General features: G+C 32.4%; 4 protein-coding genes across 6 annotated transcripts in view; 3 read left to right on the top strand and 1 right to left on the bottom strand.

Moving 5' to 3' along the window:
* LOC108572275 overlaps window positions 1-2,425 on the top strand; it is a 4,294-nt gene extending 1,869 nt beyond the window's left edge. Inside the window, exons 2-4 of the mRNA XM_017934475.1 lie at window positions 64-166; window positions 229-391; window positions 461-2,425. Of these exons, the coding sequence (XP_017789964.1) occupies window positions 64-166; window positions 229-391; window positions 461-2,365 (2,171 nt within the window). The 3' untranslated portion in view covers window positions 2,366-2,425. The remainder of the gene's footprint in view (window positions 1-63; window positions 167-228; window positions 392-460) is intronic.
* A 1,347-nt stretch (window positions 2,426-3,772) lies between these two features.
* On the bottom strand, window positions 3,773-4,599 carry LOC108572274 (cyclin-dependent kinase 2-interacting protein-like). The gene is made up of 4 exons (XM_017934474.1): window positions 4,533-4,599; window positions 4,269-4,447; window positions 4,081-4,189; window positions 3,773-3,975 (listed from the first exon to the last, which is right to left on the bottom strand). The coding sequence occupies exons 1-4, from the start codon at window positions 4,597-4,599 to the stop codon at window positions 3,773-3,775; spliced, it is 558 nt and encodes a 185-aa protein (XP_017789963.1).
* Window positions 4,600-5,997: 1,398 nt separating this feature from the next.
* LOC108572362 lies at window positions 5,998-13,748 on the top strand. Of its 3 annotated transcripts, none has more exons than XM_017934590.1 (5): window positions 5,998-6,497; window positions 11,105-11,242; window positions 12,504-12,949; window positions 13,289-13,454; window positions 13,644-13,748. In XM_017934590.1, exons 1-5 carry the CDS (start codon window positions 6,486-6,488, stop codon window positions 13,746-13,748), a joined length of 867 nt encoding a protein of 288 aa, XP_017790079.1. In that variant the 5' UTR covers window positions 5,998-6,485. The 3 variants fall into 3 exon arrangements, with proteins under 3 accessions (XP_017790079.1, XP_017790077.1, XP_017790076.1); XM_017934588.1 differs by lacking the exon at window positions 5,998-6,497 and adding an exon at window positions 7,590-7,761; XM_017934587.1 differs by lacking the exon at window positions 5,998-6,497 and adding an exon at window positions 10,050-10,388.
* Window positions 13,749-15,080: 1,332 nt separating this feature from the next.
* Window positions 15,081-19,615, top strand: LOC108572329 (tetratricopeptide repeat protein 27-like). The gene is given in 10 exon segments (XM_017934542.1): window positions 15,081-15,208; window positions 15,327-16,261; window positions 16,320-16,652; window positions 16,734-16,907; window positions 16,985-17,137; window positions 17,213-17,374; window positions 17,471-17,800; window positions 18,702-19,018; window positions 19,095-19,296; window positions 19,373-19,615. Coding segments are annotated over 10 exon segments (2,937 nt in total). The 5' UTR covers window positions 15,081-15,120.
* Window positions 19,616-19,873: the final 258 nt, after the last annotated feature.

Below are 19,873 nucleotides of genomic sequence, written 5' to 3'. Positions count from 1 at the left end.
TGTAAACAATATTAATGTACAATATACTTTTAATATTCTTATTTCATAATGATTATATTTACCATAGTATGCAACGCTTAACACCAACACAATTGAAGCAAATTGCACATGTTTTGCAACAGCGTAGTCAAGAAGCAGCTGCATCAAATGAAAGAGTTGTATACAGGTTAGTATATGCAATAATAAGTATGTGCATAATAATTTTTAAACATTCATATACATGTTTAGAGTTGTATTTCCTGAAGAACTGGATTTACGAATTAGAAACCCAGGAAATTTATTAAAAAATCGCGGTGGAAAAAGGGGTAGGCCAAAAAAAAGCGCTATTAGACCTTCTTTACTTCCACCTAAGCCACCACCAATTCCAGAGGAAGAACAAGAAGAGTTAAAAGTATATCTCAGTTATTTTTCTGTTAATCGAAGTTCTCTTATAATACTAATATGTTAATGTATTCTTCAGGATGAAAGGAAAAAAGTAGTAGCTAGAACACGATCTGGTAGACTTTCTCGACCTCCAAGACATATGGTACGAGATTATAAACATTTACACCATTTAGATTTTTTACAACCTGATTTAGATGATTCAGATGGTGGTTATAGTGACTATAATACTAACAACGATAAACTTGAAGAAGAAGAATCACCTAAAGAATTATTAACAGGACTAGAAGTACCAAAAAGAAAAATATCAGATCATTTTAGGTGTCCCACATGTAATAAAATATATTTGGGACGTACTCGTATGGCGAGGCATTTTGAAATGCATCCTGACCATGGCAGTCCTGAACAACTACCTCCTCCAACACCTGAACCTGAATTGAAACAAAATGGGGGACAAGATCCTTTAAAACGTAAAGGAAAAAAACGAGGTCCTTGGGCTTATGTTACCCCTGAAGCTAAGTCAGAAAGACGTCAAATAAAATTACGGGAAGCAATTTCTGTATGTGAAGATCTCGAAATAATAAAAATAGCTGCAAAGCCGGTACTTAACGCACAATCATTATTTGATTTATTAGTACTAAAGTCTGAAAATAATGTAAGAAATTTTTTGAATGAATTAAAACAATTAATGAATACAATTCGGGAAAAAGCTGGAGCAATATTAACAGTTGCAAATAGCGGCGAAGAATCAAACAAAGATTTAATTGATATCAGTGAAGAATCACTTTGTGATGCTTTAGGTCTTAATCCAGGTTTATATAAGATTAACAATGAAGCTCTAAAAAAAGTTGATACTCCTATTTGTAGTACCTACGATAATGAAGAACCTCCTCTCAAACTTCAAAAGACAGATACATCTGAAGATGGTAAAGAAAATATGGAAGAACGAATGTCTAGTGGATTTTCTGAAAGTTCAGATCTCAGTGTTTCAGACTTTTTAAGTGATAGAAGAAGTGACTCTGTAACAAATCCGACTTGCCCAGAAGTATTATCAGCTTTAACACTAATGAGAAGAAATCCCAGTCCTGCAAATACTACAGAGAGTAATAAATCCAACAACGTGTCGAAACTTTTAATTTCAAATCCAGAAATTCAAAATCAAATCTCAGATAATCCTGGATTCCAAAAAGTGGATATCATTTCACCAAAAATTTCAAATTACCAAAAAACAGAGTCTCATAAAGAAAATTTTACAAAACTAGGGAACAATTTAGGATCATCAAACTTCTGTAAGGTTGAAGATAATTATGAACCTAAGATAGAGCATATAGAACAAGCTTTCATAAAATTAGAACCAACGGAACAGGGTTTTGTTAAATTAGAAAACTGTGCTGTAGAAGCTTATCCAAAACAAGATGCTTCAAATTTTGAAAAAGTGCAAAATAGTTTAAATAATATAGAGAATGGATCTCAGAACTTCGCGAAAGGTTTCCAAAAACTGGTTTCTAAAATAATCCCTATAACTTCATCAGATATAAATTGCGTTAAAACTCAATCCGCGTCATTAGACACAGGTTCTTGCAAAATAATGCCTGCTACATCTAGTTGCAAAATTTCAGACAACTTACCAATACTTCAAGATACAGTACCAATAATTTCAAATAATTGTGATACTAGTATATTTGGCAGTTCAGAAAATTTAGATATGTCAAAAATAGCTCAATATGATCACATTACACATTTAGATATTTTAAACACAAGTGGTGTAATAGATAAAAATTTACTAATTGATGAAAAATTAGTCGAGCAATTGCATCTAGTAGATCAATCAAATTTAGTTGATGAACTAGTATCTGAACGATTAAAAAATATTATGCCAGATAATATATTAGAGAACAATTTGATACCAAATAATTCAAACTTAGATACAGATCTCGATTTCGATGCACTAAGTGAAGAATTCAATAGAAATACCAGAAGTTGATTCTTGGATGATGGCATGCAAGATGTTCCTAAAGAAGTTAAAATAATATGTATAGTGTACAATAATATCGAACTTATACAATTAAAATTGTATATGTATGATTACACAATGGTGTAGATATTTTTTTATAGAATTTCCGACAGTATCGCAATCAATATATAATATTATAATTTCTATATTTGAATGAAGAGTACCAATAGCAAAGTGATATAACGTTTCACATTCTGGTATGTGTATGTAAATAAGACTGTTTCTGTCATATTTATTGTGTATAATGTAAATTTCGCATGCAAAAAGGCAATGTCGTAGTAAACCCAAAACATGTATTGATGTTACATAAAGGAGTTTTACTTTGTTATATTGTCTTCAGTGTAAAACGATTTTTTCTAGGACACATAAATATTCTTTATTTTTAGTAAACAATCTTTATAATCATACAGATAATATAACCAATACTTTCAATCCAAGTTCATTTTCTTAGAAGGTTCATGGTAATACACAATGAGCTGGAAAATAAAGAATTAAACCTACCAGAATTATATATTAAATAGTATAAAACAAAACTTTTAATTACAATGTTACAAAAATTATTGTGCACAAATTATTTGATGGTTCAGTATTTAACTTCCTAGATCTATGATTAAATTTCTAACAGAGGTGATATCTGGATTTGTAAACTGATAAAGTCAACATTGTATTTATATTGTATCAATAATTTCATTATGACTAAAAAAAGTATTGTAACAGTGAATATGTAATAACTTCAAAGATTTCAAACAACATTTTAGTATATAATTCAAACAACATGAATTAAGGTGGATTGTTTGCAGCTTTTGTATAAAATACTATATTAGTGAAAATACTTTAAATATCAAGGAAATAATTCCATCCACATTGTTATAGCATTTATGTACAGTGGAAATTATTAATTTTATATTTATCTGTAAATATATATTGTACATAATAACAAATTATTGGTATAATTAAATGTTAATGGCACTAGTAACATTAGATTAAACGGAATTAATTATAAAATGCATTAATTTTGCAGATTTGGTTCCTTGTATCTACAAGATACATTTTCTAGAATCTGTATTTACAAGCAAACATGTAATATGTTTATACTTGTCTATATTTATATTAAATTTTTGTGATCTCAGGTACCAATTGTAAACAGAATTTCATAATTCACTTTAGACTCTGACTACTTATTTTAATTCTATATTTCTTTTCCCTTTTGTGAAATTATACAAATGGTATTTGAAGAGCCACAAATAAATGATCATTCTACTAACCTTTGTTTTATTTTAATAGTTATAAGTTATTATATAATACAAACAACACTTATTATAAACACAGAATCATTTTTAAATAGAAAATACTTACCAAAATTCATACCAATAATAACTATAAATATCTATGCCCAGTCTCAAGTAACATTGATTCCAAAGATGTTCTTAGACTCTCTGACAGTAATGGTTGATGCACCCAACTTGCAAGGAATAACATTTTCCAAGAATCAGTATAATGATGTGCTATATCTTCCACAATTTTACGTTTTATTCTTACTTCATGTGAATATGCATTATATATAGATTCTGCTGTTTCTCCTAAGATAAATCATAATGAATATTATACCATGATCTGAATTAATTGTAATTAATTATAGAATTATATTGTTTTCCAATTGATGAAATATAATTACATATTTTTACCAAATTTTACATTGGACCATGTTGTAAATAATTTGTCTGTATTTTTTCTTAAAAAACTTGTTATCTTTATTTGATGTGTAATCTCAGCAAAATTTTTCACAATATCATCCTAGAAAAATACTTTATTTGAGCTTCACTCGTGATCATTAATTTTTTATAAAACAAAGATATGTTAAAAAATATATTACCAATGCATCACAAATAATTTCCAATTTATCGCATAATTCTTGTAGTATTTGAGGGTAAGATTCATTCTGTTTTTCTTGAGTTATATTTTTTAACAATGTTATTCCTTGTAAATGAAGTGCATTCCACTGTTGCATACCTGTATGAATATCTGCAGTTAAATCTCTTATATGACAATTTACTTAAGAATAATATATGTTTATTTACATACATTTTGTGTAGTACTGAAAAATTAATAAACATATCAGAAGAGTTAAATTACTTACTATTGTTTGGAGAAAACTGTTCCTTATTTATCATCTGCATGTTGTATTCTTCTTTAATATTGTGCATTGTAATTAAATTTTTATATGAATAACAGATATGATAAACATTTAGTAATTATATACTAAAATGAAAAATATATTTATAAACACCTATATATAATTAAAATCACGATACACGATACGTAAATTAAATCACGTAATTACACATATAGAAAAATTGATATAATGGTATAGAATACTTGTACATACACATATGTATGAGATTATTTTTCGAGCTGTGTAGGCGTCAAATATAAAAGATAAAGGTCAAATTTTCTACTTACAATAATAAACTTATAAGAATTCAAAACACTGTCTTATAGGTTAGTTATGAAATGAAATATTTTTTAAAAAGAGTAACCAATGACCATAATGCTTCTATCAAATCCTAATTGTCCATTTACAAAAAGAGCAAATGAAACAACAAAACAGAATTTTACAATATTATTTTAAGTGCAGTTTGGTTGTACATTATATTAACTTTGCAAAATATCGTGAAAAAGTTAAAAAATTAGGTGTTTTTAAATTTTGTAAATTCTTTTTTGTATTTAAAGAATATAAGAGTATAGAATACAGATGGCGCTCGTGTTGTAACATATGTTCCATTATGCGGTAAAATTAAATCTAAAACAACTTATGTAATCTTAAATCAGCAAAATTGTTTAACATTGCAATACGATAAATAAAATGACTCATTACATTGATTCCATAACAATATTTATTCTTATTATGTGTCAATTAATGTACGATATATCTTCAGAGATAGCGAAAAAAGGAACAATCAACAATTTCAAACAAAGTTAATGCATTTTACTTCATTGAAATAAGTTTAAAAACTTTGTTAAAAACAATACGATTTTCTCTTAAGCTAGTAAATTAATCAGAAAATAATTCATATTGGACATTACTAATATATCCTTTAAACTGTCATATTTCCTAGAAATAGTACGTATAATCGAAAAATACGTACATTGTTACAATTCGAGTTGTTTCCAGTCAGATCAAGTAATGCAGAACAGAATTCATGGGATACGGTTGTGCGAACACCGATTGAAATTACGAAAGAATATTTACCCATGTGATAAGCCGGCACAAAGGGACATTTGACGGATGCAACGCAGTTTGGCTCTGTTGCTTTTGTTCAGAGAACGGTCGGAGAACAAGGTCATGCAGGTAAAATGGCAGTCGTTGAGCGGAGTCCGGCTGCATCTCGATTATAAGCTCACAGTTTCGAAAGTTACAAGAGCAGCCGTGTTAGGGATAAGAATGTACGCGCGCTTCGAGCTTCGGGAGCTCGTTTCGAAACCGAAGTCCACCGGACTTTGCTGTCGTCGCCTCTCGCAATAACGCACACCGGCTCCTTATCGTAGTTTCTCTCGGCCAATCTAGTTAGGCGGCGTACTCTAGAGACGAGTCGCTGTGGCAAACGCAATTCACGCTCTCGCAGCTCATAAATCACACGAGGATTCGTCTTGGTGGCTAAATTAAAATTTCCTCGTAAAAATTAATCGAGCCGCGACGAAGCTTTCGAGTCGCGTTCTTTGCCACGGAACGAAGAGAAGATTCCACTTAGTGCCGTCGAGCGTGGCCGTAGTTAAAGCCGGATTGGTTCTTGAGAGCGGTCGTTGACAGAAAGGATCGGTATACGCGTTTGAATTTTCCTGGACCGAATTTTGAAGAATTCCCCTGGAACTTTCGACGCAGGATATACGGTTCAAAGAAAAAGAAGAGATCCAACGACGTGACGTAACCGCACGGCATGATAATAGATACGGACATTAGACACTTGCGTTTACGATCAGATAAACGGATCGAAATCGTGCCCCGAGTTCGGCAATCCATATCAGGAAGCGCATCTAACAAAAGGTTTAGTTGGTGTTTGGTCCTCGGTGTGAAATTCCGTCGGTGGCAACGATGAAAATGGAGGTGAGTGTAATACACGCGCGTACAGATAAGTCGAGATCGAGTGCGAAAGAGAACAATTTTATCGTATGACTATTTTCGTACGTTCGGTCCAAATATTCATATGATCGGTCACAAAATTGACTTTCTTCATTTCTGCTCGAACAAGTTGACATTTGACAATCCCCGTATCACTGTATTAATATTTATCCCAATAGAACGGATCAGCACAACGGTACTAAACGATAATTTAGCAGGTAGATGTCAATGGGATTCCCGATTTCTCTCGTGAACACTGACGTATCTCCTATATTGCACGTTGTGGCTATTTCACCTGAACCGATGAATTAATCGTTCGAGAATGTATATACTTTGTAAAATTGTTCGATGTTCCTCAAAAGTGGTTTATCCAAATGAAAAATGTGCGAATTCACAGTTGCCAACATGTTATTCTTCAAAGACGGGTCGCGAGCGCGAGTAGTACTCAAGTGACGTGAAGCTTTCTTACGAAAAGCTTCTCGATTTTCTCAATTGAGACAACATAAATATAAAAAACAGTTGTGAGAATGGTTGACGCTTACGATCCAGTAAATATAAATATGTGTGTAGAATTAAATAGTAGAATCACTAACATAAATAGAATGTAAAGTGATAACTATATAACCTCACAATATAAAATGGTAATTGTTACGAAATGTTTTTAAATAATAAAGTAGATAATTGTTGAAACAAAATTCGGTTGATATTACATTAATTATTATTCATTTTTTTTTTTTCTTTACGGTACGTCTAAAACTTTAATACCGACAAAAATTAAGTGCAACGAAAAGCGAAGATAAAAATTTTCGGCAATAGATATTGCAGATATTCATCAAGGGCCATGAAAAAGCAAACAAACGAGAACAGAGTGATTAACAACGGCGACAAACTTGTGGACAAAAGTAATCCAAATGCAAACTGACGAGACTAGCTGGCAACTCACAGTTGCACTTGCACGCGTTCACGAAGGAACCGGTATCGTGCATCTTTCGACTTACACGCACGCACGCGCACACACACACACATACATATATATACATACACGAGCGATTTTTTACACAATACGGAATCATGTAGTCCGCGATCGGACGCGAGACAAGAGATGCGTGGTGTTCTCGTAAATTGGCAACGCTTGAATATTTATTAAATACTCTACGGTGATTGTAATTATCGTGTCTGAAGTGTCTCGTACGGTGCTCGTTACGTTTCTCGACTCGTCTCGATGCTGTTTAATTTAATTACATATAAGGTATGTGGGTCGTTGTTGGCCGTAGTACGGTTAGTCTCGTTTCTAAAGCGGTTCGACAGATGCGTTGACGTCAGATATATACGAGAAATTGAAACAGCTGTTGCATTTTTAACGATGCCTAACATATAACATCGTTCGAAAAGAAAAAAAAAAGAAGAAAAGCGAGATCTATCGATGGTAGAAAAAAACCCATACGTTCGTTCACACATTTTCAAAACCAATTTGACTTTAGAAATATCTTCGAAATCTCCGAGGATATTTATGATTTAACGTCAAGAGAGAATTGACCTAAAATTTCGTTCGGACTTTGCAGCAGCAATTAATCAACGAAAATCTCTGAACTCGGAATGTCTCCAGACACTTTTTTACACGTACGACAGATAGACGGCGGCGGCCTACACACTGGGGCATTTTTACCGAGCAAATAGGCCGGTGGCATGTACATATTACGAATTATTCATCTCGAGGCAGATTTCGAAATTTATTACCCTTCGTCGAAATCGAGTGTGTATCAGCCGGCGAGAATTTTAAGTCGGTCATCGTTTTGCCCATTTTTTTTAGAAAGGAAACAGACACAGGTTACAGTTAAGCAGCCGTACTAGCCGTCGTTCAGTTTTCAATGAGTAGCATTCCAGACGGCCGGCCAGCTACAGCTGCTCACCTGGAAACCCTTCAAGAACTCGTTCCAGTAATATTCAGTTCCTACGCGGAAGTTCAGGCGAAACACCTGAGCGAGCTTGCCTGCTTCCTTCTGCCTAGCTTCGCGAAAACCGCCGCCGAGTCTCTTTATCCTTTTCATATTTTTCAAAGGCTCCGGGAACGTGGGAACAGTCTTGTTGTTGTGTATCCACTACTGAACGGAATTCGAGGTGTCCCGCCCGCGATCGAAACGATCCCCCCAGTGATTGATTGGCCGAGTTCCATTGCCCGGAGGCTGCGATGAAACTGTGAATCCCCCGTACATTAAATCGACTGAAACGGTTCTTTTTTTCCTTTCTAATTGCACCACGTTTCTTTTAATTGCACTCCCCGCGTTCTGCGTTCGATGACGTTAAAATGATCGAAACGACAGCGAACGACGACGTTGGAACACCGTAAAATTCTCCAAATCCGAAGGAACGAATTGTAAATTTCTAACGGAGAACACTGTGCGCTGCAATCTCTACCCCGGGGTGTCCTGTAACACGTGGGCGTAACGCTTCAGTGATATGGATTCAGGATAGGAAAAATAAGAGAAAGAGAGTTCGTATAAACATGTTGTCCCGTCTTCGAGTAATTCTTTCGGCAAATAGAGGAGAGCTCTTTGTTGAACGTGTTATAAGTAACGTTTGATATCTCATTAACGGAGAGGGGAGCGCAATCAACTCGATCGTCGTACTTAAATCTGGATTTCTATCTGTGGGGATACTTGAGGAAGTCTTTGGTTTACAACACACCGGTAAATAACGTCGAGGTACTCTTGCAGCCCTGTTGAAGAGGATTATTCCAGCGAATTCGGACAGCATCTGACAAGTTTGAACCGGGTGAGGAGGTCTGCGAGAAGACGTTTGTAGAAGCTTTTACTCGTGTTGAAGATTCTCGCTTCGGAAGTATTTCTGTGAGGACAGGTGGGACAACTGGTGCGAACAGAGAAACGACTGTAATTCAGAAACAAGATTTCTATATCGGAAGTATGTTCGTATCAAATTTTTTCTCTTATTTCGTGATCCATTGCTGAAGTTACGCCCACGTATTAACCAGCACCCTTTTACTCGGTAATTACTAATTTCGACGATCACGCTGAAACCTTTTTACAATTGTTACAATATACCGAATACTTTACACAGTTAGTCATACATGTCCGCAATTTTCCGGTTATTTCGACAAAATTATAAATAACGATTAAAAATGACTGGAAGATTGTGTTATCTAATCTGGGATCTGTAGATATCTGGATGTTGCTATCGTCGCTTTATCAAGGTGTCTGAGTCATGCGGAACAGTCATTTAAATGACATCCGATTCGGGTTGTCGTCAGACGGTCCGACAACAAAATCGGCCTTGGCTTCGATCCACAGATTTTCGCTTATTTATTCGCTTATGATATTTGCAATTAAATCGACGCTTCTACCTAAAAGTTCGATAGCAAACACGTTGAGAACGGACGATTTTGTCCCAGATTTAAAGACCACTCGTCGATCGCGATGTCAACTGATGAAATCCGATTAAGAACGGTCCAGTTACGTGGACCACTTAAAGAATATTAAGAACGTTGTAAAATTTATGCGAACCGTATTAAGAGTAACCCGGTTATGCGCTACAACAAAGTCCTCGAGATTATTTGCGTAACGATTCGCATTACCATTGGCATCACGAGAGCGCACGGTAACTTGGAAAAACGATTCTCGTTTTACAACGTATTGAATAACTTGTGGCGTCTACTTTTCATTTTTCTTGGAAAAATTTAAATCTGAACATCAATTAGTTCATTCTTCGCCGGAGTGTATAAAGACACTGTACACAAGTGGAACCATGTATTCGTATTTACGGAAACACAAAGCTACGAGAAACATAGAAGTAACAACAGTTTTCCAAATTACATACGTTCAGACAGAAGTTGTACAAACAAGCCACACAAATGTTAACGATGTGCGTTTATTCTCGTACAGAAACCTGATTACCCTTTCTAACAGTGTACTATAAAAGTTTTGATAGGTTTGCACGTTAGAGATGGTGAAGGATAGTAGAGTGAATTAATCGTACGGCAGTCGTGTTCAGCTAGTTTTCTGGAATTCGTTTCCCGTTAGTAGAACGATCGACACAAGGTAGCGTTGCATTTGGTTCGTCGTCGCGCGGTTTGTATATTTTTTTTTTTTCTTTCTTCTGTGGCAGAAAGGAGGATCGGTTAATTTCTCGCGCAACAGAAAAAAGGTTTGTAGACCGTGGAGGCGTTCAGAGACCGGTGTTTAGAGGCTAGTTACACGGTTCATGTTGAAATTGGAATCGTGGTTCAGAGGGGAGGTCAGCTTGCACTATTATTAATTCAACAATCTGAAACATTCGTTTCTGTAATTACGCAACCCTACGTGACTGGAATCGCGTTTGTCACGAGGTATAAATCGAGGAGAAGATTAGAGAAACAAGAAAACGTGAAAGATCTTATTAGTTCGTTCGTGTCTATCGACGAATCGATAAAATTGAAAGAGAGAGAGAAAGTGGAAGGTTTTATAGTTCGTTCGTATAGTTCGAAAAGAATGAAAAAGATGTTACACAAAAAGTTATTTCATTTCGAGTCTATTTTGCTTTAAACTCGATCCATTTTCTTTCGTTTCATTTCTTTTCATTCCATTTCGTTGCATACGCAGGCAGAGCATAGGTTGGAGCAGTTGAAGAAGGCGACGGACAGAATACAGAAGGAAATCGAAGAGGTCACGGAGAGGGAGCACGAGCTCAGAAACGTGGGTAGCATTAAAACCACATCCCACGAGACGGTGGATTCCAAGGTACGCTTAAAACTTCAGCGTATATACGTGAGCGTTACGTGGTAGTATATACATTTGTGTCGACCATGCTCAAGGTCGTTGAACGAACGAAAGAAAGAAAGAGTAAATGCCTGACGTATAGTCCTTATAGAGACGAAATGCATTGGAAAACGGCGACGAGGACGATTATAAACACGGTTACTGATTTAATGATTCACGACTCGCGCGCACCATTTTAACCTTGTTACGTACACATACATACGTGATGAGAATTAGCCGACGAAAAATTCAATCTTACAGCGCAACCTCTCGAGAGTGTCTTTTTATGGAAAATTCTCGTTTAACATGTTTCGTGTCGTTTGAAGATTTTGGTTAGAGAGCCTTTTAAATAAAGTTGAACGATTAAATTAACATACGTATATCGTTACGAAAATATAGTAAAAGTTAAATTCTCGTAATTTCTTATTACGAACTTTGCTTTCAAGCAATAAATAAAAGATTATCCGCATTTTGTCATTTTTTTTTTCTTTTGTCAAATCTTTGAAATATGAAAAGAAAATTATATTGAAATTAGTAAGAAGTTTATCAATTAAGTTAACTCGATTTTATTACAAATTATACCATATACGTGATATTTTCACGCACAGAAGAAAAGTTAATGTAAATGTCTTCTTTTATGTTTGCGGCAGATGTGCATATTTAAGCAGAACGGAACTAATGGGTTTCGTGGGCCAACGTTACGGCGATAAACTTTCGTTCGCCAAATTCGTAGCGCGTTCCCGAGAATAGAAACTGTATACAATCATCGGATTAATAATCGTAGCATGATCGCTCGATTTTACATACTTTACGCTAATTAATTACCACCGGACGTGCGAAATAATTGTTACAAGACGAGAGAGTGTGTACACTTATTTCGCAAACAGCCGGTTGCACTTGCTTTTTGTAACGCGACCCGGATTTCGATGAAAATATCTTATCTGCTGATACGTTAAAGTAAATGTAATACTGTTTTCCGTGAAACTGCATTTTTTGCATGTAACGCTGCTATTATGTTACCGATAATGGCAGTTAAAAATGTAATTCTTGAATAATTTACGGTTAGGAATAATGTACGGTACATTGTTAAAAAGGTCGTTCAGGCTTTCTTTATTCGTTTCGAACTAGTTTACTCTTGCTCAAATTTTTCCTCGAACCAAGCATATAAATATCTTTTTTTCTATTATTTAATTGACAAGTAATTGGAAAGGAATGAGAACTATCAGAAATAATGATCTGCTAGGTGCGACGCATGCCACAAGCGTTAGCCTCAGGAAAGTTGAAAAGGACAACATCTACGCCACAAATTCTGGAAGCAGTTAACCTAACACCGTCCACACCGCCCTTAACGCCAAAGATGACAAATGGAGTGATATCCAGTCGTACCACTCCGACACCTCTGCGTTTCGCAACGGCACCCAGTCAAAAAGGATTGATGCACAGGTTTCTAGCCACACGGGGGAAAATTTATAAACCGAAATCTGCCGCTATCGACACGCTGACGCCACCTGTCACACCCACTATTGCACTCAATCCGTTAAGCATTAAAGCTTTTAACAGAAGTCTAGAGATTCAACTTGAACCGGACGATGAACCGAAAAAGCCTCCAGTTAGAAAGGGATATGTACCCGTGGAAGAAAAAATTCAGAAGGAATTGCACGAAATGAAAGAGAGGGAAAATGAGCTTAGGTAACATTACTTATTATGCGTCGTACTTTTTATTAACTTGTCTCACTTTTTCATCTCTGCTTTTTGTAATAATAAATATACCAACTCTGACGGTGTACAGTATTTAAATAATAATATGATAGATTATTTCATAAAATAACGATAAGTTTGTTAGATTTGATTTTTAGAAAAGTTATAATCATTTAGATATATTATGTTACTAATATACGATTTAAATAATCTTTACAATCGTACATTATTGGATCAAGTGTATCATTGAGGTAAATTATTGTGTTAATTGTAATGTTTATATTTTTTATTTTATAATGCAAAGTAACGAGTAGTAATCTATATTTTTAGATTAATGCGGTCACAGATGTTGGCCAAATCTCAACCAAATCTTCTGGATATTGGAAACGACAATGATTCCGATATCTACGACGGTTCGAGTTCGTTAAGAAGTGGTACTTCGACGAATACTTTAAATGAAGATGAAGTAGAAAAAGAAGCTAAAGGAAAGCACAAGGTACCTTCTACATGTTCCTCAAAGTATGATACGTTAATATTGATCAAGTATATTTATAGCATTGCTTATCTAATCTCTGTAATCGCCGATGATTAATATTTTGCTGTCATTAAGTATTAGATTTTATTATACATATACATTTATTTATATTTTTCAATCGATTTATAACGTACACCTAATTGTTTACAGCCTAATCCACGACGTCGAAGCACCCTCATCGCACAATGGGAAAATTTGATAGCTGCAAAAAAAGAGTCCAACGATAATAACAACGAAAACGACTTAAATTTCTGAAAGTTTTATTATCGTGTAAAAAATGAGCAATTAATATTTATCCTTTATACGTTATACTATTCCTTTTAAGTCATTGTTAAACAATTTAAATGAGTGGCATAAGCCTCTAAAAAGTGTGCTACAATAAGCCTTTCATATTTTAAGCATACTGTTTATGCTAATGTGTATTGCTGATTTTATTCATGTATTCAATTTGCAAATTAATTTATTTAATATTATGATAAATATTTATTCAAAAGTGAAAGATTTACCTGATTAATCATATATTATATTTAATGTGTTTTTAAAGCTTTCAGTATTAAAGAACTAGCTACAATGAAAAGGAAATTATCCCTCCCTTTGTACGGGTCAAAAAATATTCCTAAGGTTATAAAATATTGCAAGCACATATATTTGATATATCTGCTTGTTAATTGTAATATATCTATTATTATATTATACACCCACATGTAAATGAGTGAGGATTCCTCAGGATCTCCAATATGCCTTAACATGTGGTACATAATGATTATTATAATGTACTTAATCAATTGTTGAGAACAATTGTATTCAATTTACTTGTGTATGTGATAGTATAGTTCCAATAGTAATAATAAACAATAATTGTACGATTATTGCAAAGTTAATGAGATTTTTATTTTGAAATTTGTTTTCTTTTTCTCTTTAAATAAAATACCTAAAATATATTAAGAATAACAATTTCAAACAACAATAAAAAATATAAAAATAAGACTTCGTTTTGCATATATAAAGCTCCAAGTGTAAATAGCTCTTGATAAATACTAAAATGTATGATAAAACATTTACAAAAGAATACTAATATTTACTAATTATTATGTTTTTGATCTCCTTCTATCTATTATTGTATTCTCATATTTCAATTGTAGGTATAATTATTTAATAAATTAATAAAATTTGTTGACATCACATTTTTTCTAATTCACGATAAATAAGTTGTATAAAATATATAATACTAATACATGATGACGTTATAATGTAATATAATATGCACATATAATAACAATTGTATCATTTCATTATCTTTCGTATACCATTAGAACAGAGCTGTTCAGGTAATTAGACGTTTTACGAGTAAGAGTGCTTGTTGCTCGTGAGTTCTGCAGCCTCGAGCAATGATTCTGCAGTAAGGTACTATACGAATGTAGTAGTAATCGCGCTGAAAACACAAAAACCAAAGCATTCCTACCTATAAGCTTACACTGTACTACTATCTTTGCTCCCCACTCCATTCACGATTGCGACGTCACTTGCTCTCGCTGTATTTGTACAGTGCTCACGAGCAACGAAGAGCGTTCTTATTCGTAAAACGTCTGCCAGAGCAGCTCTGCTCCACCTTGCTCTGAAGTATCATATGGGAGCTATGAATATTTTAAATAGCAACAAAATAATAAATGAAGAAACTGAAATTGCATTACTTATAAATTTCGTTGAAAATGGAGGTAGATAAATTATTTTAAAATATTTATACATATTTACATATAGTATTAGGTTATATTTTCTTATTGATGTATTTTATCATAACTAAGTTAATTTTATATATAATTTCATTTGTTTTAGTTCACGAATTACCATTTTGTGTACAAAATATATTAAATGGGCAATATGAAGATGTTATAAATAATGAATTACCTTTAAGTGTAATTCAAGCATCACATAATAATAATGATTTTCCTAAGTTGCTACACAGTAGCATTGAAAAAGGGGATATACAATCTTGGCTATATAAAGGCATAGCTTCTTTATTATATTTTATTCAGTGCAATTGGACAGGTCCACAAATTGATACAAATATTGAATGGTTAAAGATTAAAAAAGAAGATGCACTTATGGATTTATCCTTACATGATGAATGCAATGTAAATGTTAAAATGCCAGAACTACTTTATCTTTCTAAAATAATATTTTCTAATGAAATTTTACAAAATACTTACAAAAGTAGTATTTGGTGGTTATTTAGAACAAATCTTTTACATCAACTTATATTAAATGAAAGCTCTGGTATTTTATTTGATGAAACAGAGCAGTTGATGAAAGAAATTAATGACTTACAGTTATTGAAACAAAATTTTTATTGTGCAACTTTATTTTATATTGAAGCTGCACAATTTTACTTTTATTATAGAAGAATTCAAAATTCAGAAAAGTATGTGGAGCTTGCTCAGGAAACAGCAAAGTTAAGTTTAAACCTTGAAGGTGCATTAGGTAAACGTACAAAATATCAGCAAGAAGACAAAGCACAATTATTTTTAAGGATAAGCATAGGAAAAAATCAGTTTCCTTCTAGATGTTGTACAAATTTACCAAAATCTCTAAAATTGAATGATGATATTAGATTAGATCATATCAAGTTTACAGAACAGATACAAAGCACACAATTATGTTTCTAAAAAAAATTATATTCTACTGCAAATTTTATTTTTAATAGTATTCAATTGCAATTGTCACAGCCAAAAGATAAATTGACAGATGAAGAAGTTAAACCCTATTTAGATGTAAGTCTTGCCATATGTTATGCTTTTTAATATATTATTAAAAGTAATTGTTTAATAGGTTGTAACAGAAAATACAAAAAATTGGTGTTTAAAAATTACATCCCTATATTATCGATGTTCTTTGGAATCTGGTGATAAAAGAACTGTTGAACGATCAATGATGCAAATAGAGCACTTAATACATGAGTTAAGCAATAAACAAGTTCCTGTTGCTCACAAAATGGACTTATTCTTTGCCAGTGGCCTTAAACCAGTTTGGGCTTTAGAAAAAATGTGGGCACAATTGATGTTAAGTCTGGGATTGGTAAAAGGTGCTTTAGATATTTTTTTAAAGCTTCAGCTGTGGGAAGAAGTTATTAGCTGTTACAATATATTGGAATTGAAACATAAAGTATATTTTTTCTCTTATTTACTTACACTTTTTTTAATGTTCATGTAATAAGTAAATTTTTTATTTCATTAATAATCTCAGGCAGCAGAAATAATTCGTCAAGAGATATCCAAAAAACCAACAGTTCAATTATGGTGTTTGTTGGGTGATGCAACTCAAGATCCTAGTCATTATGAGACAGCATGGAAATTGTCTAATGAAAAAAGTAGTCGAGTTCAAAGACATTGGGGATTTTTTTATTTTGTAAAGAAAAATGTGAATACCCAAATAATTAAAGCATGTTCTTTAATATTTCAATTCATTCCGTAATACATTTATTTTTTATTTTGTAGTATGAAGAAGCTATAAAACATTTAAAATTATCAGTTCAATTAAATAATATTCAAGAAAGCGTTTGGATAAGACTTGGATTCGCTGCTTTGCAAACAGAAGATTGGAAATTAGCAGCAACAGCATATAAACGTTACTGTGCTCTAGAACAATCGGTATACGTAACTTTTTAGAATTTTTAATTTATTATAGAATATCTTATACTTAAAAAATCTACAAATTAATTATAGACATTCGAGGCGTGGAATAACTTGGCAACAGCTTACATTAAACTAGGTGATAAAGGAAAAGCTTGGAAATCTCTTCAAGATGCTATAAAATGTAATTACGATCGGTGGCAAATTTGGGATAATTTAATGATTGTCAGCATCGATTTAGGACATTTTTCAGAAGTATGAATACATGACATTATTAGAAATAAAATTAGATTATTTTCTACAAAAATTATATATGTTTTTAATATTCATGCTTCTTTTTAATTTTGTTAGGTAATTCGATGTTATCATCGTATTTTAGATCTTAAAAGCCATCACTTAGATATACAAATTCTTAATATACTAACCAGTGCTGTACTAAATAATATAAATGACTCAGATGGAAATTCTGCACAAAAATTACTTCCAAAAATTTTAGAATTATTTGGAAGAATTTGTTCCATCATACCTAATAATTCTGATATTTGGAAAATGTACGCAGAACTTACTGCTCTTAAAAAAACAGATGTTGACAATGACAAAGTAGTACAATATATACAAAAAGCACATTGCATTGCTGTATCAGATCCTAAGTGGTTTCAGCACGAAGAATCAGTCGAAAAAGTATTACGTTTATGCTGTATATTAGCAGAAATGCATTTAAAATATGCTTTTGATTGCGAATTTAAAAAGAAAAGAACATTGTTAGGAAGTGCAAAGTTATCTCTTCAAGGAGTTGTAAAAAAAGTTAAAGAGCAGAGCTGGAAGACTAAAACAATTTCTACATGCTTGCAAGAAGTTACAGAATATTTAAATACTGTAATAGCTGAATTGGAACAAATAAAGTTGACAAATTAAGACATACCTTATAGATTTACCACTCATATACATTAAGTTATGATATAAGTAAATTTTATAAAAATATAATTTAGGGAATTGTTTAAAAAAAAAACATTTTAAGATTATTTTCAATTTATATGCAAAATATAGTTGTTACAACATGAAGCCTTTTTATTAACCTCTTTTTACAGTAAAAAGTTATGAAAAATTATCAACTATGCATTCATTGAAATTCCTAATATTTGAATTTACGCGCCTTGTTATCATATCTACAGCTATAACCTTCGAATATGTGATTCGTTAAAATTCCGCAATAAATAGATACCAAAGTGTAACGTGGTCATTTTTAATCTTACTTCGGTAATATGCACCAGCTTTGAACGACAAAGTTAGATTTAAGTAATCACTTGCAAGTAATACAAGCATAGAAAAATCAAGGTATTTCATAAAAAATATTTAAGAATATATCGCCAATTTTTAAATTACGGTAAGTAATTCTATATATTAAAAAAATGTTATCTTGTTATCTATAAATGTTACTTCGAAGTAACGTATTTTAAGTATTAGTATAGAAATTCCATAAATCATAGTTTTTCTTGGATTAAGAAACAGTAATAAAGTATTATAACTTTTTATGTAAAAAATTAACTTTCATTAATACTAAAATTAATTATACATTTTTCAGATGACATTTGCAGGAAAAGTTGTACTAATAACTGGAGCTAGTTCTGGTATTGGAGCAGCAACAGCTATACATTTTTCAGAACTTGGTGCATTGCTATCATTAACAGGTCGTAATGTGCAAAAATTAAATGAAGTTGCTGAAAAATGTACATCCAATAAACCATTAATTATAACTGGAGAATTAACTAATGAAACTAATGTTAAGAACATTATTGAGTCCACTATCAAACATTATGGTAAATTAGATATTCTAGTTAATAATGCTGGTGTGTTAGAAATTGGAAGCATAGAAAACACTTCATTAGAACAATATGACAGGTATAAGTTAAGAATTAAATTTATAACATTTGATTCACATCTTACAAAAGATATTAAAGAAATGCACACATTGCAGAGTTTTCAATATAAATGTACGTTCAGTGTATCATTTAACAATGTTAGCTGTTCCACACATAGTAAAAGCTAAAGGCAATATTGTGAATGTATCCAGTGTAGTTGGATTAAGATCATTTTCAGGAGTCTTATCATATTGCATGAGTAAATCAGCCATTGATCAATTTACACGATGTATAGCACTTGAACTTGCACCAAAACAAGTATGTATAACTCTGAAGCTTACTAATTATAACAGTTTGTATGTAAATTTTATGATATTTACTCTTTAATTTGTAGGTGAGGGTAAATGCTGTAAATCCAGGTGTAATAGTAACAAACCTGCATCAAAATAGTGGAATGTCAGATGAACAATTAAAAGCATTTTTTGAGCACAGTAAAGAAACTCATGCCCTTGGCAGACCAGGAAATGCTAGTGAAGTTGCAAAAGCAATTGCATATTTGGCAAGTGACGATGCCAGTTTTATTACAGGTGAAACTCTATCTGTAGATGGAGGAAGACATGTTATGTGTCCTCGTTAAATTACATTTCATATACATATAATATAATTTTATATGTTTGTAATATTTGTTACATTAAAAATTGTTTGTAATATTAATGTATTTAAAAAATTTCAAAGCAATTGTATTTTATTGAAAGAAATTTTTCATATTTAACAAATTTTGGTCAATAAAGGAATATAATTATAATTAACAAAGTGTTGGTTTTTAATTATGTAATTTGTGCAATGTATAATTAATTTATACTTTATGTTATATATGTTATACATTCATTTATAT

This window comes from Habropoda laboriosa, unplaced genomic scaffold, assembly GCF_001263275.1.
Source record: "Habropoda laboriosa isolate 0110345459 unplaced genomic scaffold, ASM126327v1 scaffold65, whole genome shotgun sequence".
Classification (NCBI taxonomy): Eukaryota; Metazoa; Arthropoda; class Insecta; order Hymenoptera; family Apidae; genus Habropoda; species Habropoda laboriosa.
Note: the sequence above shows the minus strand (reverse complement) of the source record. Positions and strands in the feature narration are given on the sequence as shown.